Here is a 21,017-nt window from a genome sequence, read left to right as displayed (position 1 = left end):
TCGTGAAAACTGGAAGTAGATGTCTCCCGAGGCTGTTTTCCGGACCTGCGGGCTGGACTAGCTTCCTCATGGTTTTCACGAACGGTATTACGGGTAGTATGTGATCTGGTATGCATTTTTTTGGGGTGGAAAAAGGGTCAAAAATTCGCTTTATCACAAATTTGGTTCTCTGTTTCCCACAGACGGCGCCAGTGATGGTTTTGCGAATTGTTGATGGTGATGAATGCAGGAAAATATAGATTACGACACAGAGATTTACGTGGTTCGATTTACTGAGGTAAATCTACGTCCACGGGAAGGAAAGAGGGCAGAGTTGTATTGCTTGATCTGTTTTCTACAGCTTACAATACAAACTTGCTATATGATCTATTATGTCTAGAGAGCTCCCTTTTCCTTCTGATCTAAGTTCTATTTATACATTGAACTAAGATCGTGGCTTGCATCACCACTAACTAGGTCGTGGCTTACATCACCACTGACTAGGTCGTGGCTTACATCACCACTAAGTATGTCGGGGATGTCGTGGATGTCGTGGAGGTCCTGCATGGGTCCACTATCTCCCAGTTCGGTCGAACTATCCTGCATGTGATCCTGCATGAGTTGACTATCTTCCAGTTCGGTCGAATACTGAGACCGAACTGCTGAACTATTGCCGAACAGCTTTAGCCGATCTGAGAGTAGAGCTTGACTGGTCGGCTTTTACCGAGTTGTAGGCTGGGGCCGAACTCTTTGGTAATGCCGAACTGATACTCTTCCTTGGGCTTTGGGCTGATGGGCCGTCACTGCTGTTGGGCTTGTTTAGTCCGTACCCCATCACCAATCATTTTACTCATTGCAAATGATATATTTGTAATTCCAACTTTAATCGGTTGCTAGTGAAACCACTTCTAGCTTAGGTAAATGATAAGTATTTTATTTTTTAGAATTAGTTTGAGTTTAAAAATAACAAAGGCATTGATATATATATATCAATGATTGGCTCGAAACAGGTGATTGTAACTTATACCGTACCTTCCACCCTTGTACATAATCTCATCAACCAACATGGTATATCACGTAGTTCAAACTTAAAAAAAAAACTATTTTAGGATTAAAAAATAATATCGGTCAATTTTTCTGAAGTTCAACACTGACGATACACATTTAGTAGCAAAAACTTCGACGGACGACTGGTGAATCACGTCATGGTATTTCTAGCAACATAAGGGCATTGTAGAAGTTAAGAATAACATGCGAACAAACGGATCATAAAAGTTTTGTAGTGGTATTTATAAACTAATATCCAAGTCATAAATTCCATATTAAGAATACATGCTTTAGACCATAGGAAAGCATACATTACCTTTCCATATCTTAATAATTCTTTTTTACTTTCTATAATACATCAAAATCGGATAAAACCATAGTATTACAAATTTGAAAATAAGACACCAAATTACTTCCGAAATTATCCTAACCCACCAAGCGAACTAAATGAAATTATACCTTAGTTTCAATTTATGAAGTAATCAATCAAAAAATAAAAATTATACTAAGTCAATTTTATGATTCTCAATTTCTCAAATGAAACGAAGGATGAAGAATAGGGCAACCAACCACTAAAAAATTCAATCGAAGGAAAGTAACATAATTGGATTCTTGTTGTAGCCAGTTTCGTAACAGATAATACTAATCAAAATTAGTTAATGCTACAGTATATGTATCCACGTGAACATGAATTCAATTCATACACCGCCATCACCAATTCTTACTTTACCCATTCAAAACAGAGCAAAATTTCATCATCTCCGTATCATTAATTCAGTATATCTTCCTCTATTTCTCTCTACTGTGAATGCGCAGTGTACTCTTTTCTCCTTTCTCTCCCCTAAACTGAAGAATCTGCGAGATTTTGCTACTGGGAATTGGACAAATTAGTGCACAGAGCTCACGCATAGCAAAAGAGAAAAAAAGTTCGTTTTTTGTCGGCCGAGTTCTTCAAAAGCTGAGCCCCCTTTGCCATATTTTCGGGGTTTGAGGGTTTTCAGCTTCTGGGTTTTGTGCACCGCCTATAATGCGGCGAGTTTCGAGGCTTTTGCAGGGGTCGGAGCCGATCAGAAGAGTGGCGGAGAATTGATTCAATTGAGGTTGTTCATGTTAGAATTCGTCGTTTAATGGAGTTGAGGGTTCGATGTAACCGATGCGCTGGAGAGGTTTCTTCACTCCCGAGATTTGAACTGAATCTTACTGGCATTTGCCTCAAGGTAAAGATGGGATTTCATTTTTGTTGAGTAAATGTTGGACACTAGAAAAAAGGGATGATTTTTGGTTCCACAATTTTTTAAGTTATTTACTCTTTGACGAGCATTGATGCTTTAAACTATGGATGATTGTTCATGGAAGGAGGGTGTCTGTATTTACTTTTTTTTTAATTATTTCTTATCTTCTGGAAAAATTCTTGTCTGTTTCTTTGACATTTTCTTTTTTGATTAGGATTAAGTGTTTTAACTAATTTTGTGACTGTTGTCTTTTCATTCCTCGGAGAGGCTTATTTTTTTTTACTAAAATTAGTATTTATGTATGCTACATTGGTATCTACTATCATTTTCTGGGGGGATTCGGCTTCGTTGGGTTTACTTGAGGGGCTGTTTCTTCAGGTCAGCTAAGCTTATGGAGTTTGTATTTCTCTAAATGAATTAGGAGTTCTTTTACACAATTAGTTTATATCTTCTAAGTTATCTCTATCGATCTCAGATATTATTGGTGTTACTTCTGTTGGAAGCAGCTTTTGTAACAACCGAAGGATTCCAATCTCAAAGAAGAGTACTTGATAAAGACAAAGATAACATACTATCACATTCGTGCATTCACGATCAAATTATCGAGCAAAGGAAGAGACCTGGACGCAAGGTTTATTCCGTGTCTGCTCAGGTCTATGTTGAGCCTGATATTTCCAAGTCCCTAAAGAGAAAGGGACGTGAACTGCTTGGTGTTTCTGAATTGCCAGTGTGGCATACAGAAGCTAAGCAACCCATTAGAATTTACTTAAATTATGATGCTGTAGGGCATTCTTCAGATAGGGACTGCCGGAATGTGGGGGACATTGTAAAGGCAAGTATTTTCAGAAACATGAAAATTTGTGTTTGTGCTTTTGATTTGATACTGATGCTGGATTTGCATCCCTTCATGCCTGTGTTTCTTTTTCCAGTTGGGGGAACCAGCTGGAGCCTTTTACTCTGGTGCACCATCTTGTAACCCTCAAGCAGATCCTCCTATTTATGGGGACTGTTGGTATAATTGTACACTAGATGACATAGCTGAGGAGGACAAGAAACTTCGCCTTCACAAGGTTTTGCTTTATTTCTTTTGTTGCTATATGGTGTTAACTGTAACCTTGATGGAGTTTGTAGAATGCAAAAGTAGAGTTTGTTTAAGAAATTTCTTGTCTAATCCTTTCAGGAGTTGCTGCATGATACATAGATTATTGATGGGTGTAGCTTGAAAAATATGTTTTTGAAGGACCCTTTAGTCCTTTAATTATTCCGTATGATCATGTTATAATATCCTCATTCTTCTACAGGCTCTTGGGCAAACAGCAGATTGGTTCAAAAGAGCGCTCTCTGTTGAGCCTGTGAGGGGGAACTTGCGGTTGAGTGGATACTCTGCTTGCGGTCAAGACGGAGGTGTGCAACTTCCTAGAGAATATGTCGAAGGTTTATCTCTTGCAAAAGTCTATAACACTTCAGTTCATTAAACGTTTCCATCTGTTGGTTTTCTCAAAATTCCGGCATTATTAACTACATAATATCCATCTTTTCAGAAGGTGTAGCCTATGCAGATTTAGTTCTATTGGTTACTACAAGACCAACAACTGGAAACACACTTGCTTGGGCTGTTGCATGTGAACGAGATCAATGGGGCCGTGCTATTGCTGGTATGGTTGTTTCATTTGAAGTAGCTACTTCTTGTTATATATAGCTAGCATTGAAAGTGGAAGTTTAGTGACCAATATTGTTTTTCGGCAAGTAGGACATGTGAATGTTGCACCTCGGCACTTGACTGCTGAAGCGGAGTCATTACTTTCAGCTACACTAATCCATGAGGTAACTTAACTCAAGCAAACACTTAGAAAGTCAGGTTGCTTATTTGATTGGATATATACTGATCATGTTTCACTTTTTCTAGGTTATGCATGTTCTTGGATTCGATCCCCATGCCTTTGCTCACTTTCGAGATGAAAGGAAAAGAAGGCGTATCCAGGTAAATTTTAAATTAATTTTCAACGTAGTGTTTATCAGGAACTTTATCATTGGACCACCACTATGAATTTACGTGTATGAGATTGTCAGTCTGACATTAAAAAATTGAAATGCTATTTTCCACATTGAATGTGATGGTGCAGGAATCTTATCTTGTTTAAGAGTCTTTCTTAATCTTTATTGGATCTTGGTATTTAGGACCTCATTGATGGACTATATTTTATTTAAACTAGACTGTTTTCCCAATCGTTCTTTGTGCTTCCCTCTACTTATAATGGAGCAGTTCCCAACATGGGGCCCTTCTTTGAGTTATCAGGGGAAATACAGCTGCTTGACCACCCCCACTTTAGCTGAGTGTGGTTTTTCCACACAACTATCATGGTTGTAAGATGTATCCTTATGACTATGTCATGTAAAATCTCTTTGCAGATAACAGAACAAGTCATGGATGAAAAACTAGGACGGATGGTAACAAGAGTGGTGCTTCCTCGAGTTATAATGCACTCTCGCTATCACTACGGGGTAGAGATATAAGTCCCATTTTATCAAATTTCTATTGTAAATGATTCTTGTGCTGGAAAATGTCGAGAAGAACTATTTTGATTTTATTTCTGTGTAGTTTGTAAGGTTTAAAAATATCTGTTGGCAGGCTTTCTCAGAGAATTTTACCGGTTTGGAGCTTGAAGATGGTGGTGGGCGTGGTACATCAGGTTGGTCGTTATTTTGCAGTAACACCTGACAGGATCTACAGTTTTTTTTTCCATATCATCATCCAATTGTTTTTATTTTATATTTACATATTAAATCTGACATTCTAGGATTTGGTATCACCATTCCTAAAATATTTGGTCAGTGGAATGGTAATGTATAAAATTTGAATCCAAACGCTCGTGTTGAGTCTTCACCCTAGATTGCACACATTTATGTAAGGTAGAGTGTGGCTGATGCTTATAGTTTATAATTAATATTTTAAACACAGGATCTCATTGGGAGAAAAGACTTCTAATGAATGAGATTATGACGGGCTCAGTTGATACAAGATCGGTTGTTTCTAAGATGACACTCGCTTTACTTGAGGACAGTGGATGGTACCAGGCTAATTACAGCATGGAAGAACATCTTGACTGGGGCCACAACCAGGGAACTGATTTTGTCACTTTGCCCTGCAATCATTGGAAGGGTGCATATCTCTGCAATTCGACACAGTTTTCTGGATGTACATACAATAGGGAGGCAGAAGGCTATTGTCCTATTGTAAACTACAGTCGTGATCTTCCGCAGTGGGCTCGCTACTTTTCACAAGCTAATAAAGGTGCGGTCTGCTGTTGCCTCCATTGAATTGAACATAATTCATAATTTCTCATTTTAACTGGCTTGGTGACCTTATTGTGCGTTCTATTTTTTGCAGGCGGTCAGTCATCATTGGCTGATTATTGCACTTATTTTGTAGCATATTCTGACGGTTCATGTACGGATATTAGCAGTGCTAGGGCACCTGACAGTATGTTGGGTGAAGTGCGGGGAAGTAATTCAAGGTGAGTTTTTTTATTCTACTATTTGTGGTCAATTATAAAATCCATACATGTCAGATAATTACAGTTGTCATATCCTCGGATGACAGATGCATGGCCTCAAATTTAGTGCGAACTGGGTTCGTTAGAGCGTTGACTAGCCTGGGAAATGGTTGTTATCAGCACAGATGTTTAAACAACTCATTGGAGGTACAATTTGCTCTATAAATATACTTATACATGTATGTATGTATGTATATGTGTGTGTATAGTTTTGTAGCTAGCGCTTGTAAGCTGAAAATGGAGATCATAATCACCCTTTTGGGACTTACTGATTTGTTAAATATGTGAAAAGCTGAAAACTTTTGAATTATTTAAAGGTTTTACTAATATTTAGGCAAGAGAAACGAGCAAAACAGCAGGCTGTGATACCTTCCGGTTTAATCTACTGTTAAGCTTCAGACTTCAGAAAATACAAGATTTTCAACTCTGACTCTAAGAGTACATTTTTGCTGTCTTGTTAGATTGCGGTGGATGGACTTTGGAAAGTATGTCCTCAAGCTGGTGGACCCATTAAATTTTCTGGCTTTAATGGTAACATTATTGTTTTCTATAGGCTATCTGCGCACACAAACATTTTCACACATGCACTGACAACTTAATGCGTTCGTTTCATTTATAAGCTGCATCTTGATGCATGTTTACTTATCAATTTTTTCATGTGCATGCTCTAGGTGAGCTGATCTGCCCTGCATATCATGAACTCTGCAACGTAAATCCTGCCCCTGTATCTGGTCAATGTCCTAATTCCTGTCATTTTAACGGCGATTGCATTGACGGAAGATGCCAGTGCTTTTTGGGGTTCGAGGGTCATGATTGTAGCCAGCGTAAGTGGTCAAAACTTTTATTTCGCACCGCAATCCATATCTGTTTCCCAACTCATCTCCTTGTCCGTTTGTAGGATCTTGCCCTAACAATTGTGGGGGTCGAGGCAAGTGCCTTAGGGAAGGTGTTTGCAATTGTCAACCCGGGTACACTGGAATTGACTGCTCTACAGGTACTGCAATCAAATCGATATATTTCCTATTACGCCAGCTTGTGTTTTTTTTTCATCAATTGTGCGATAGAATGTCGACTGTGTTGGTCCCTCTTTTCGCTCATTAAAGTGTTATATGGTTTGAATTACATGACTCAAGATTCATTCTACATTTGCTTTGCCATCTGCAGCCACTTGTGACGAACAATGCAGTCTTCATGGTGGGGTCTGTGACAATGGTGTCTGTGAGTTTCGTTGCTCGGACTATGCTGGCTACACATGCCAGAACAGTTCCACGCTCCTCCCAAGTCTCTCAGTGTGCAAATCTGTCCTTGAGAACGATATGTCGGGGCAGCATTGTGCACCTAGTGAGCTAAGCATCCTACAACAGCTAGAAGAAGTTGTCGTGATGCCCAACTACCATCGTCTTTTCCCTGGTGGCCCACGTAAGTTTCTAAATTATATCAGAGGCAGAGACTGCGATGGAGCTGCCAAACGATTAGCTTGCTGGGTGAGTCTCTTCACAATCTTCTTATTGTCTGTTTATAAATCGAAAAAACTGCATTATTTGCTGATACATGATGGTTGAACTAGATATCGATTCAAAAGTGTGAACGGAATGAGGACAACCGGCTACGAGTATGCCACTCTGCATGCCAATCGTACAACTTAGCGTGCGGGGCCTCACTAGATTGCTCGGACCAGACCCTATTTAGCAACGAAGAAGAGGGGGAAGGTTTATGCACGGGGTGGGTGAACTGAGTTATTCCGCGAGGTGGGATTTCCCGTAAGGGAGTATGTAAATTGTAGGAAGCTTTAGAGGTATCCATATTTTTTTCCTACAAAATCGCCATATATGGATAGGCTGTGTAGGAAGAAAGAAGAGCAGGCACATATTGAGGTGCTTTAGTTTAGAGTTTCATTTTTCCTTTTCCCACCCAAAATATTGTTAAAAAAATTATTGGGAGGGATTTTGATATTAGGTTTTGGCTTTCGAAGAAGGAAGTCCAGATGAGTAGAAAATTGAAGAGTGGCTGAGGGCTTTTGTGAAATGTGAGTTTCAATTCTTGGTCTTTTTCCTAACTCAAATTAATGCCAATCAGTAAACAAGAATATTTATTTGGTGTTTCAATCTTGTAAACATATCAGAAAACAGGAATATTTATTTTTTGTAGTGCATTTCCTATCTAGGCTGTAAAATACTTATGTAAGTATTTATTTTTTTGTAATAGGATAAACGAATCTTCAGTGATAGTCATTTATCCTATAATGATACATAAAACATGTCTGTTTTATTCATTAATAAATATGCTAATAAAATCAACTTAATACTCCATAAAGGACAAAATAATGCAACCAATTAATTTTTTTCCCGTGATAGTAGTATCTAACCTAAGATCATCTACTACATTTGCAATTTGATTGCATTCTCATTAAAATATGTGATACTTAATAAGTCTATTTTTCTAAGTAATCATAGTTATCTAGAATAAATAAGGCTACTAACATGAAGTAGCTAAAAATAGCTTTGTCCCAAAAATGAAGCTGTCAAATGACGCCAAACATATGCAACTACAAAGCGAACCTTAATATAAAGAAAGTAACATGATAACAGCCAACCTACTTGTTTGGCTTACCACCAAATTTATGAGTGTTTAGTTGAGCTTATTACAAGAGCTTATATGACATCTTAAACTTATAAGTTATGAAAGTATAAAGTGTAAAACAATTCCCACTTCACCAAATCCAACATATACCTTCTACCAATGAAAAGTTGAAACAATATTACTACAAATGAGCAAAAGTTATGCTGTATAACATCCATGCTTGGATCTATAATAAGAATTCATGTCATCATCTAATGATACGCAACAAAAATTACTGAAAGTTAATATATCTAGATTCATAACATAATTATATATTGAGCATATGATACAACAATTAGATAACTTACATACAACAATTAGAGAACTTACTCGTTACGCAATTTATTTTCCACGATTGATTGAATCCAACAGGTGAATCCACTACTATCCGTATGCACGTGCATTTCCAGTCCAATGCAGGAATGATTTCTCGCTACAATCGTTCTATTGAAAAACTAAGAAATCTTCGTAGAACATATGTATTATCTTTTTTGATCTTCTTTATAAGAGAATTATAGATTTCTATCTCTGTATATTCTCTGGAGTAACTGCCACATGCATCTTAGGCCAATAATTTAGTTTATATTATAGTATAGATTAAATAATTCATAATTTAACTATTTTTAATTAATCCATTATCTTTCACTGTGTTAATCCAATGCATAAAGTAGACAGGTTAGAAATAGCATTGTAAAAAAAAATTCCATTAACAATATGAATAAAATTCAGGTTGAAGGACAAAACACGATCAAATAATCAGAGGCAGTGCAAGTGCACGTGCTCGACAAATCATCGTACGCGTAGCTATACGCGGTCGGGCACGCGCTCTTGAACATGTCCGAGTACGACGTCGGTCCGCACGTGGCCGACGTCGCGTGGGCGCCAGTGCAGCAGAACTCGGGCGTCTCGAACGCCGTGCACGCGCTCCGGCACGCCACCACCGCGCCGCCCCCGTCCACCACCTGCAGCTCCCTCGGGCAGTTCGCGTTCACGTCCGACACGCACCCGGCCGACTGGCAGTCGCCGGAGCCGCCGGAGGCCTGCACCGATATCCCCACATTGTACCCGTCCACCAGGCTCACGTCGTAGAAGTCCTTCCCCGCCGCCCCGCTGCCGATCGTGAACTCCGCCAGGGACACCGGCGGCACGCCGCCGCCGGAGCACTTAATCGCGCCGCCGCAGTCGCCGGTGGCGCACGGCCCTTTTCCGGCGTCGTCGAAGTCGCAGCCCGTCCGGGCCCAGAAGCGGCCCGACCAGCCCTCTGGGGCCGGGAGCTCGACGGTGTCGCCGGGGGCCAGTGCGAAGCCGCCGCCGCCGAGGACGGCGGCGCCGTTGCCGGAAAGTGTGCCGGGCCAGATTGTATAACTGCAGCTGTTTTGGAGAGTAAAGATCGTTGCTGAGGCCATTCTCAACAGACCTGATCATCAATCAATAACGAAATTAAATTAAAACGATCAAAATTACAACATCTTTTTTGAAAACTATTTTGATTTTATGGAATATTGATTACCTATGGAGAAGAGCTGCAGAAGAAGTTGGGATATGCCCACCATTTTAGTCTAAAATTTTCAACTTAATGGTGTCAATTTATAGACTTGGAAAATTTGGTAATTTAAAATTTTTGAAGCATTTTAAAAATTGAAAGATGAGCAACAATTTTTGTACGTGGTCAAATGTCAGTTTCAGGTGTGAGAATATTAGATTAGCTTTGAGTATTCATGAAGAGTTCATGGTGAAAGAGAGGCAGTTAAGAGGCAAATTCTTACATTACATAAATCTTGTACTCCACTATAAATACATATTTTTAGGGTTCATTCAGACTACATTGGTGTAAATGAACCCAATTGAGTCGAATAATAAATCGAAATTCGAGCTTTATTTATCAAAGGCTACGAACTTAATCGAGCTCAACGAACATTTTAAATATATATATTAATTGATATTTAAATAAACACTATCAAAAAATGTCTAGAGATTTTTTACTGCAATTAAAATTGCTAATTTATATTTATAAATATAATATTAACTTTTCAAAAAATATTTTTATTGTTGGTGTTATAACTAAAATTAAGAGATGCAAATGGAAATATCCTAAATAAAAAAAATTAAGATAATTTGTTCCCAATTAAGGCTTAGTTGGGACATAATACAATCATTACTAATTACAGTATGAGGTATTTAGTGCCGTTTGAATTTTATAGGATATGTAGCTCTTATAATTAGTTGTCGGAAATTTAAGAAGTGTGTGATATTAAGATCCGATTGCAATAATTAGTAAAATCCAATCAACATTTTGAACCAGCCTTACCATGCCCCTTTCGAGAAACTATAGCCTTACCATTTCCGAGAAACTATAGAACTTCATGAAAAATACATATATAAAGTTTTACCGGAATAGTAAATAGTTTGTGGTATTAGGTAGGTTATTAAGAAAATGGTTTACAAGAAAAATAAAAGGTTCACCAAACACGTTCAGTCAATAGAATAAGCCCCATAACTTTTTTTAACAGAACATAAAAATATGGATAAAAAAATGTGTATATATGTGTATTTTATTGTTTGTTTTATGTTTGACACTGAAGATGCCGCAGATCCAATCACAAAACCTAAACTTACAACTTAAATTTTGAAATATCACATATTATAAGTTAGATTAAGACTACCCATGTAATTACATTATAATTCCATTACTCATTTGCTTGATTTAAAGTACGGACTTTAACTTATGGGTTGAAATGTAACACCTTGTATTAGTGCAATGAAATCAACCCACGGACCATAATGCGTGAGATTAAAAAAATTGAATAATCCAAGTAAAAAATTTGAAATAAAATAATTACTTCAAATACAGAAAGGAATAACTATTTTGCTATTTAAAAAGTAGTACTACTACTATTAGTTAAACTATTTTGCTATTTGTGTTTAACTTTATGAATTATGGATCTATATGCAAGAAAGAATAAATATCGTGTTTTAAATCATTTTCATACGCCTACACGAGAATTTGATTTTATATGTGTAATTTAGAATTTTTATAAACCAAGATATGATTAATTATGAGACTTTTGTATCCATGGTTTTTTATTTGATAATACAACAAATAATTCCATAGCATGTTGGCATTGTGACAATCATATTCTCATCACAATACTTAATGTAGACGTTGATAAATAGTACTCAATTCGTCCGCAATTAGAAGTCCTGATTGAGTTTTAGGCGAGTTTTTAGAAATATAAGAGTGGGTGGAAGTGCTGAGCTTCACATTACTAGAATAATCACAAATTATACCCAAGAACAATATATATAAAGATGAGAAGAAGCAGCCTAATTACAAGGGCCTAGATTAGTGACTTCTAATTAGGTATAGTGTTACATTCTGGTAACACAAAATACTAATACGATCCCAAAAACCTCCAGTGTCCAGCATCTTGTCTGCCCGCATACAAAACCATAGACTATCAAACTGCAAGAAATAAGACAGATTATATCACATTTGATAAGCAGCTTTGGGATAAACCGTTAACGAATAATTATGTTTAGCATGCTGCGTTCTTGAGTTATAAAAGTAGAGAAGTTGGTTTGGCTCAACTTTGTCAGCCAGTAGTAATGATCCAACTGAAACTTGAGTACATAAAAATGAACATGATGGAAGTGATAATGCACATTCACTTTCAAAAATCACATGTGCTGGTATAACAATGCTCACCAGATAATCACAGTTACTTGTTTTGCTGTTTTGTCACAGTTCTCTGGACAGTAGAGACACCATCTACAAATTTGGTCCGGAAAAGAACATTGGCATTGTTAAACATGCCTTCTTTCAAGGAGACTACAATAAACTGCACTCAGAAAAAACAAAAGAAAAGAAGGCATCAGATTCCAAGTGTGAAGAAAAAAAGGAGAAATGAAATACGCAATAGAAGAAAGAATTCTAACTTGAGAGTGTGGAAAGTGAGATTTGATCATTCTTCCAATGTTCTGTGTGTGGCTTAAATCAAGAGCTGCATCTACCTGAGACATTTTGGAAATGAAAGGTTTGATCATGAACTTTATCTATTTACCTCTGCATAGAAAAATTCTGCGAAATCCTAAAACTTCAAGAATTATCATGCTGGGCATGGGTTGAAACATGTGGAGTTAAGAGGTTTATGACACTCTTAAACAACGCCCCAATAGTGGATAGGGAGATTGAATAGTCACTGGAGAAAGAAAATCAAATTAAATGAGATGATTCACGTTGAAGATACCAAGTTATTCATACCTCATCCAGTATATATAATGGAGCTGGTTTAAAAAGAAGCAGAGCTAAGATTAGAGAAAGTGCGAGTAGAGATCGTTGCCCCCCACTGAGCTCAGACAAGGACTGTTTCCAGACACTCCCAAAAGCAACTCGAACTTCCAAGCCATCAAGGAAGCTGCCTCCTTCAGGAGGTTCCAGTTTGGCCATTGTGCCAGGCAAGAGGGTAGAAAATATTGAACCAAAATCTCTGGATAAAAAAACACCAAGTCAATATTGACTAAGCTAGTATGATTATAGTTTAGTAAATGCAAGAGAAAATTAAAGTGGCAGTAGAAGATTTTTACTACAGTATATTTATTTGAGTTACAACTCACACACACTGACAATAATGGACACTGAGTGACTCAAACTCTTGACCAACTGCATGGGGAAGTCTTGCCAAAAAAGTTGCACTTTGTTGTCGCGAAGAAACTACTCCTTCCGTCCCATAAAAATATGGGCAATGGGTATGGCACGGGAATTAAGACAAAATTGGTAAAGTAAGAGAGAGAGAAGGAGAATTGTATAGTACAGTAGGAGAGAGGAGGAGAATGGTAGTTAAAGTAGTGTTAGTGGATAGTGGGACCTACATTATTAAATTGATATAACTTTCCAAAAATGAAATGCACATATTTTTGTGGGACGGATGAAAATGGAAAGTGCGCAGATTTTTATGGGACAGAGGGAGTATATTTTTTTTTCAAAAACTTACACATATTGTAAAATGTAAAGGGGCTTACTTGTTAACTTTATTCCAAGTAACTTCGAGTGTTTCCTTCTTCTTCTCATCAAGTTCTTCAATAACCATTTTGATTTTTGACTTGTCATTCTACACAGAAAATTTAGCATAAATAAAGGCAGGGCAAGGGCGTAAATCTTTACATTTCACAGTGCTGACCTCGATTATGTTCTTTTTAGATATCAAATCATTGTACTCATCTTCAGCTTTTTCAAACATGGACATGACCTTCTTATTCACCCTCTTCTCCAGACTGCAAGTAGAAAATGAAGATATGGAAACTATTAAAGGATTTCTTCTTCCACTTGAACATCATTTTTACCAAATATCTTGCTCCATTCTCACCCAGATTGCTCAGCTTGCAGTTTCTCAAAGTCTTCCCTAGCCTTAAGGGGATCACGGGACTCAAAATCGTAATCTGATCCAGCTCGTCCAAAAAGTTGCTTCTCAGATGCAATCCATGCATGCTTTTCAATCATTTTATCAACCTTCAATGCACAATCTTTCTGATCCATTTCCATGCGCTTGACCTACAGCCAGAAAGAAACTGAGGATAGCTTGTCTAGAGAAGCTGTTCCAATTACCAAAATATATGAATGACCTCATTTTCCATTCTTTTCCTCTCTAGATTGGCCTCACTAATCTTTTGCTGGATATCCTGCTGCTTCTTGGCAATACCACTTATTTGTGAATCACACTCCTTGATCTTCCTGCTGGCAAGCTTGTGCTCAGCTTGGACTTTATCACGAGACTTCTTAATAGAAGAAACCTGAAAACAAAGAAGACCACTTCTATTTCCTTAATTCCTTCTAGGAAAAGCACTTCTATAAAACACTTAATGTCTGATTTAGTATGTACCTTGGTTCTCTGAGAATCCAGTTCAGAAGTAAGATCCACAATGTGCTTATTCAAATCTTCTAACTGGCTCTCCAGTGATAAGCATTCTTTTTTATTTGCTTCCATTTCCATTACAAGTCGCTCAATTTCAGTCTCGTGTTGCTAGTGGTTTCCAACAATGAAACAAGGATCAGGATGTAATTTAGTTGACTAAAAAGAGAATTAAGTTGTGACATGCTCGAGAACATTCAATGCATCAGTCAAATAAATTACCAGAAACAATCAAAATGAGTATATGGGGCCCATAAATGAGCAAAGGGATATAGTATTACATATAACAGTGATATCTACCATGATTGTGCAACAAACTCATATAGTTGACTACAGAATACTTATTTTAATTATCTAAGTCAAAAACGTTTTGATGGATACCATAACAATATACTCCCTCCGTCCCACTATAAGTGAGGCATTTCTATTCAGCCATTGTTTTGCGAAAATGATAATAAATAGTTAGAGTGGAGAGAAATTAATTAAGTAAGAGAATAATATAGATACGACTCTCTTCTATATTATTCTCTTTCATATATTAGACAAAATGTTGAGTAGCATTTATATTTTTCAATATTTACATGCATGTAAACTAAAAATGAAATTATTTAGGCTCTACAAATGTGCATTGCATTTAATTGTGTTACTAAATCACAAGAATTTTATGATTGGTACTTTGGTAGAACATAAGAGATTATTCATACTGCCAGAATTAGATTGACATCCAAGGCCTGTCAAGCTAATAAACTTCAAGGACCAAATTATTTCCTATATTTTTTAGGATTTGTAAAGCAATGCATGGGTTTAATGGTACAAACTACAAAGTATCTCAAGCAGATTGGTAGCTTTCATGCAAGTTATGCGGTGAACATACCTTGAGGTTCTCTGAAGCTGCCTGCATCTGGGTTTTAATAGCCTTGATCTTTTTCTCTAAATCCTTAAGCCTACTCTCCCTATTTCCAGTGTGGTCATGGATTGACTTCTGAAGGGATGACACTCTGGTCACACATTCATCATACAGAACTTTCTTGTCCATAATTGCTGATTTTGATTCGGCTAGCTTCTCCGCAGTACTCTGTACCCACTCGCTGAGCTATATTACAAGACAGGGTTCATGAAATGTTATGGATGATAATAATGTAGCATGTAGGGATCAGACATGAAAATATGGAATGGAAAAAAACAAGAAGAATCCCGTTGTTCTGCTGTAAATACATGGTAAAGATTAAAGGCCAACCTGATGGTGCTCAGTTTGTTTAGCCCTGTCCTCTAAGAGTCTGAGCTCATGCGACTGGAGTACCAAATTTTTCTTAAGGTTTTGAAACACTCTTTGAAGGGGAAGAAGCGCATTGATCTGATGCCGATACATACATATATTAGAATTTATGCAAAAATATTGCTAATGAATGTAGTACATATTTTCATAATAACAGATTATTTTCGAAGGTCAGAATTACAGGATTTCTATCCCAACCCTTCGACTGGATTTGACACAAAGAAGTTACTAATAGAGGACTGTAGGATCTAAAGAGTAGATATTATGTGATTCTCCAATTCTTTGCTCGATCAACTATAAAATTTAGAAATTTAATAGCATGATTACAGATTACTCCTCAAATGGGGTTGTTTGAGAAAGTATAATGACTCCAATTTTATTTGGTAACTACAACATAAATAAATCAGCTTTTTAAAACTGGGGGAAATAAAATTTAGGTAAACATTGTGTTAAGAGAAAATAAAAATCCTTAATCACTAATCAAAATAAAAATCAATATTAGAGGATGTTTTTTTGAATAAAATGAGTATATTGTGATTTTTTTAATAAAATACAGTAAATTACGACAAAAAATGACGCTATTGCAACTATACCTGGGTATATTTGTCCCAGCTCATTTTGGAACAATGATGAAAAGAACATTTTGGTTTTCACATAAAATTGTTCTGATGATATCAGTAATTTCGATTAGGTTGATGAATGGAAAACATAAAGTGTGTGAGTATGTGAGGTTTAGAAAGGCATTGGCTTTCACGGCAGTTCAGCTAAACCTCTAGGTGGTTTTCTTATGTACAAGTTTTAACTATCTTTTTTATGTTTATTAAGAGAAACTCATTTAATTGAGATTGATATCACATTTGCACCACATCTATTGAACAGACACATAGGTGCTCTAGAAATTCAAGTTAATGAGGAGATGAAAGTTCAAAATACCTTAGCTTCAATTTCTGATAATCTCTTCTGATGATTAGAGAGTTCCAATTCAACTTCTGCCAAATCATGAAGCTGTCTCAACAGATCACCTCCACCTCTGGAATTATGATGAGTTTGAAAATATATTTACGTTACTCTGATGATAGAATATATGAAAAATACAAACATAAAAAGAAACTTAATTGTATCATGAATGGATTAGTCTTTAGAGTTTTCAACTCCATAAATAGTAGTATAATCACTTACTTGCGACTACCACCAGTCAAAAGTCCACTAGGTTGGAAAATATCACCTTCCAGTGTAACACTTGGTGTTCCTATTTCTCTAGTGAAGGCTACCTATAAATCAAGCAATTAGATGACAGATGAGAATATCAAAGGAAAGTGTAGCAGACACATTTGAGGTGTGGCGTTGCATATAGATGTCAGCAGTTCAATCAGTGCCATAATCAAAAGAAGTTATATGTCACCTTTCATCTCATTACCTCATCACCATGACAGCAAAATAATTTGATTACAAATTAAATTAATCTTTATAAAGTAATTTGACAATTCCAACAATTTGAAAGATGATACATTATGCAAGATACAGTGAAGATGTTTAACCGGACATAAGGTTTTACTGCAAGGAATATCCAAACAAAAAAAGTGCAGCAATTTATGGAATTGTAAGGACTATGATACCAGGTCTGCCAAAGAAGCTACAAACATCATAACAAATAAACATACCTCTCTTGCAGCATCAATTGTTTTGCAAACAAATGTTGATCCAAACACATATTCCATGGCACTCTGCATGGAATAGATATGTCTCAGAAGGGTATAGCTCGTAAGTATCGCTACTCCACATTTTAAAAGGAAAAAACATACTCCCTCTATCCCACTACAAGTGAGGCGTTTCTTTTTGGCTGTTGTTTTGCGAAGATGATAACGCATAGTTAAAGTGGAGAGAAAGTAAAGTAAAAGACAGAATAATATAGAAGAGAGTCATATATACATTATTATCTTACTTACTTTACTTTATCTCTACTCTAAGTATTTATTATCATTTTTGCAAAACAACTTCCAATTTGGAGCGCCTCACTTGTAGGGGGACGGAGGGAGTACCTTATTTCAGAAAATTCCTTGCTTTTTAGTCACAGAAGTTACAGTTTTACCATTACTAACATCTTACAGGCTAAATCATCCAAACACTAAATCTTGAATTTGAAAAATAAAATCTAGCATCTTATAGTATTTTCTAAAAATACCTTATATTATTCTAACACACTTAGTCAAACAAACTCCTAATATTTAATGCAGATTCATCGAATGGGAGTGTATTTTCATCGAATGGGAGTGTATTTTCTCTCTAATGTTTGCAGAGATAGGAATACAGAGCCCCATATTTCTGGCAATCGTAGAGAACAAAAGAGCTGATAATATTCATAATAGTATGCTAGCAAGTATCAAGAATAAATACCTAAGTTTGCATATGAAGATAACCCAACAGCTTAAATCAAAAAATAAAAATCAAATTTGCTGTCTAGAAGCTTACTTGAAGCTCTTGGTCATATCCAACCAAAGAAAGTGCCACTGCAGCATTGCCTTCGCCAACCTGCAAAATTGTAAATTACATGTTTGTTGACGTAACAAGTGATAGATAGAATTACATGAGAGAGTTTGCAGGCTTACCAATTTAACAGCAGCGTCTTGGATTCTCTTTGAGACAGTGTGAGTTTGGATCTTGTTTAAAGGAATAATTGTGACTCTCCTTTGCAGACCACCCTTTTGAAGAAGTTGTTTTCCAGTATTCTCTGTGTCTACAACAACATTAAACAACTTGCCACCAGCAGCCACCTGAACATTCAACAAATCAACTAAGAGTCTTGAGATCACATCAGAAAGTAACATTTAAAATAAGACAATTTGAACTACCACATGTCAAAAATCCAATAACAAACCTCTAAAGCAACCACTGCAGAGCTATCCTTTACTTTAATTAGTTTGGCGACCACACCTTTCACCTTTGACTTATCGAAATTCTTTTCCGGGTCGCGATAATTGAATTCGACTCTACCCAGTCTTGAAGAAACCTCGCGTGCTCTCCGTTCAAGTTTCTGTACCGTCTCTGACTCAAACATGCGATCCTAAGAGCATTTTCAGCAACCATATGAGACAAAGATGCATATACCTTTCATCAAATAACTTTGTGATGCTATTCAGTTTAAGTACCTTTTGGAGTGACTCCATAAGGGTCTCATCATAGGAAAGAGATTCCAGTTCCTTTTCAACTATTCCGACTTCTTTTCTCTTGGCATTTAGCTCATTGTCTATAGCAGCAGCTTTTGCAGATGTCGATGCCAACTGAGTTTTTTTCTCCTTCAGCTCTTTCTCAACATGATTTATCTGATTTTGCAGCTGCTTCAGTTCTGTCTCTGACTGTCCTACAGCTCTCTTGGCATCTACCAGTTGGTCTTCAAGGCACTTCTCATCATTTACATTACTCTTACCTGCCATCACACCCTGCAGCAATACAAGAGCATAAATATGAGATCAGTGTAATGGCATAAATTAGATAATAATCTAGAAAAGATTCAATAGTTTACTTGGAATTCTTTCTGATGCTCATCCAAACTCTTTGAAAGCTCCTGAAAACTTTTTTTAAGATCAGCAGCTCCATCTTCAGCAGTTTTAATTGCAGTAGCCTTCTCTTCAGCTGCTAGTTTTGATTCTTGAAGGTTCCTCTCAATCTGTGTATAGTAGAAGAAATAAGGTACATATGAGATACAAACTATATAAAATAGCAAGAAAAAGATCAATAGACTTTATGAGCCCGTCAAGAGAAATTAGATACTACTAACTAATGCCTCGCACCTTGGCTACATTATCTTTCTCAGTATTAAGATTGTCTTCTTGGCTTTGGAATGCCGAAGTTTCTTTCACCAGATCACTTGAAAGTACATCAGCTTTTTCTGACAATAACTTTAGCTCCCCACCCATGCTCGCTTCTTTTTCAGCACTCAGCTTTGTTATCTGCATCTCCATTTCTTGTCTTTCCTCTTGCATTTTTCCAACAGTTGAATCAATCTCCAGCATCTTATTTCTTATGGCTTGAACGCCTTGAAAAGTGTTATCCCTATCTTTTTCCGCTTGAACGTATTCATAAGCAATACAATATCTCTTAAGTCTGTCCAATTCAGCATTTCCATTGGCCCATTGCATGTACTGCATCCTCTCTTTTCTCAACTTCTGCAGAGCTGGGAGTATTTCCTGGTCCAAAAGCTTGTCTATCTCATCAACCTTGCTCTGCTTCTTCTCAAGTGTTTTAAGGGCAGCCTCTTTCTTCGTCTCATACATTCTGGTCCCAGCAGCTTCTTCGAGCATTGACAATGTTTCAGGAGGTTTCATGTTCAAGACTTTAGTAATACGCCCTTGCATTATAAGAAAGTGTGGATTATTTACATTCAGCTGAACTGAGTGGAAGAGATTCTGAACTCGACTAGGCTGAGCCAGATGCCCATTGATCAAGTACTTGTTCCTTCCACCAACGACAATCTGCATTATGCATTGACAGAATGACAGGCTTTCTTTTACTGAATATCCGGAGCCATATAAAGCCGTAATAGTATAAACAAATCATTACTAATTTTTAACAAGTCAACAAATTAGCAAAAAAATTAAATAGACTTGCTAGCTTCAAAATTTTACTACTAGTTTAACTGGTAACTATCTATATAAATTCACAAAATTGCAAAGAAAACAAAATTCACATTATTGATGTCAACCGTTCAGTTTCCCAAGAGCACAGACAACTCTAGAGAAACAAAAGGAAGGCACAATTACAATCAAACGCTAGAACTCTGATTCTGACACATTTCCCGAATATACCTGACGAGTTACAGTAATTTCAGGAGAATCTTCGTATCCAAGAGGACTTCGACTACGGTCAGAGTTGTCAAAAACAATCGATACAGTGGCCTTGGTGATTCCAGCTTGGCCCTGCTTGTACACCAGCTCCTGCAAATTAGAAGCCCTAACCTGTTGCAAATTGGTGATACCCAGCACAAAGCATATTGAATCGAGGATGTTCGATTTGCCGGAGCCGTTGAGGCCTGTTATAGCGTTGAAATACGGGTCGAAGCCCGGAACAACGGTTCTCGTTGCGTAGGATTTGAAACCCTCAAGACAGATTTCCTTAATGTGCATTTCCTCTCTGAGTTGTAGGAATTACGGATTGAAATTGAGATTAATTTCTGAAGACTAGGGGAATTCGGAGGTAGAAGAAACGAGCTAAGGGGTTTTAGATTTCTTCTCAAAATTTGAAATCCGAAAATGGGGAACATGAATTTAAACGTTTACCGCGAGGCGGGAAATGTTTCGTGCAAAATAACTCCCAATAAAGGTGCTCCTTAATGGGCTTTAGCTTCTGGGTTGGGCCTAAATATAAATGGGCCAATAATAATGTTACAAATAAAATCATTTGCGAGATT

At 37.1% G+C, this 21,017-nt stretch overlaps 3 protein-coding genes across 3 annotated transcripts; 1 reads left to right on the top strand and 2 right to left on the bottom strand.

The window, feature by feature from the left end:
• The first annotated feature begins 1,706 nt into the window (after positions 1-1,706).
• On the top strand, positions 1,707-7,917 carry LOC121759224 (leishmanolysin-like peptidase). The gene is made up of 17 exons (XM_042154741.1): positions 1,707-2,243; positions 2,734-3,090; positions 3,188-3,328; positions 3,560-3,692; positions 3,800-3,913; positions 4,009-4,082; positions 4,165-4,239; positions 4,668-4,760; positions 4,888-4,948; positions 5,218-5,550; positions 5,647-5,773; positions 5,860-5,959; positions 6,274-6,343; positions 6,484-6,636; positions 6,711-6,806; positions 6,977-7,296; positions 7,380-7,917. The coding sequence occupies exons 1-17, from the start codon at positions 2,154-2,156 to the stop codon at positions 7,545-7,547; spliced, it is 2,505 nt and encodes an 834-aa protein (XP_042010675.1). The 5' UTR covers positions 1,707-2,153; the 3' UTR covers positions 7,548-7,917.
• A 1,202-nt stretch (positions 7,918-9,119) lies between these two features.
• LOC121759226 (pathogenesis-related thaumatin-like protein 3.5) lies at positions 9,120-9,989 on the bottom strand. Its single transcript, XM_042154742.1, has 2 exons — positions 9,942-9,989; positions 9,120-9,848 (listed from the first exon to the last, which is right to left on the bottom strand). The coding sequence occupies exons 1-2, from the start codon at positions 9,982-9,984 to the stop codon at positions 9,157-9,159; spliced, it is 735 nt and encodes a 244-aa protein (XP_042010676.1). The 5' UTR covers positions 9,985-9,989; the 3' UTR covers positions 9,120-9,156.
• Positions 9,990-11,670: 1,681 nt separating this feature from the next.
• LOC121758112 (structural maintenance of chromosomes protein 2-1-like) lies at positions 11,671-20,843 on the bottom strand. The gene is made up of 21 exons (XM_042153546.1): positions 20,416-20,843; positions 19,402-20,082; positions 19,134-19,277; positions 18,760-19,050; positions 18,489-18,674; positions 18,220-18,384; positions 18,083-18,142; positions 17,275-17,337; positions 16,793-16,884; positions 16,547-16,643; positions 15,575-15,691; positions 15,212-15,430; positions 14,308-14,448; positions 14,051-14,218; positions 13,795-13,979; positions 13,609-13,702; positions 13,451-13,539; positions 12,693-12,918; positions 12,368-12,442; positions 12,138-12,270; positions 11,671-11,894 (listed from the first exon to the last, which is right to left on the bottom strand). The coding sequence occupies exons 1-20, from the start codon at positions 20,731-20,733 to the stop codon at positions 12,151-12,153; spliced, it is 3,531 nt and encodes a 1,176-aa protein (XP_042009480.1). The 5' UTR covers positions 20,734-20,843; the 3' UTR covers positions 11,671-11,894; positions 12,138-12,150.
• Between the last annotated feature and the right edge of the window lie 174 nt (positions 20,844-21,017).

The sequence above is a fragment of the Salvia splendens genome, chromosome 12 (assembly GCF_004379255.2).
Source record: "Salvia splendens isolate huo1 chromosome 12, SspV2, whole genome shotgun sequence".
Taxonomy (NCBI): Eukaryota; Viridiplantae; Streptophyta; class Magnoliopsida; order Lamiales; family Lamiaceae; genus Salvia; species Salvia splendens.
This window is presented reverse-complemented; position numbering and strand designations above follow the sequence as displayed.

Bases quoted from the DNA above. Each gene is read 5' to 3' on its own strand.
- LOC121758112 (XM_042153546.1), bottom strand. From the start codon at position 20,733: ATGCACATTAAGGAAATCTGTCTTGAGGGTTTCAAATCCTACGCAACG. The intron at 18,385-18,488 runs GTTTGTTATTGG...TTGAATGTTCAG, and splicing joins CTGCAGTGGTTGCTTTAGAG to GTGGCTGCTGGTGGCAAGTT. The intron at 12,919-13,450 runs GTAAGCCCCTTT...TTTTTTATCCAG, and splicing joins ACTTGGAATAAAGTTAACAA to AGATTTTGGTTCAATATTTT.
- LOC121759226 (XM_042154742.1), bottom strand. From the start codon at position 9,984: ATGGTGGGCATATCCCAACTTCTTCTGCAGCTCTTCTCCATAG. The intron at 9,849-9,941 runs GTAATCAATATT...ATTGATGATCAG, and splicing joins TCTGCAGCTCTTCTCCATAG to GTCTGTTGAGAATGGCCTCA.
- LOC121759224 (XM_042154741.1), top strand. From the start codon at position 2,154: ATGGAGTTGAGGGTTCGATGTAACCGATGCGCTGGAGAGGTTTCTTCA. The intron at 3,329-3,559 runs GTTTTGCTTTAT...ATTCTTCTACAG, and splicing joins AGAAACTTCGCCTTCACAAG to GCTCTTGGGCAAACAGCAGA. The intron at 5,774-5,859 runs GTGAGTTTTTTT...CTCGGATGACAG, and splicing joins GTGCGGGGAAGTAATTCAAG to ATGCATGGCCTCAAATTTAG.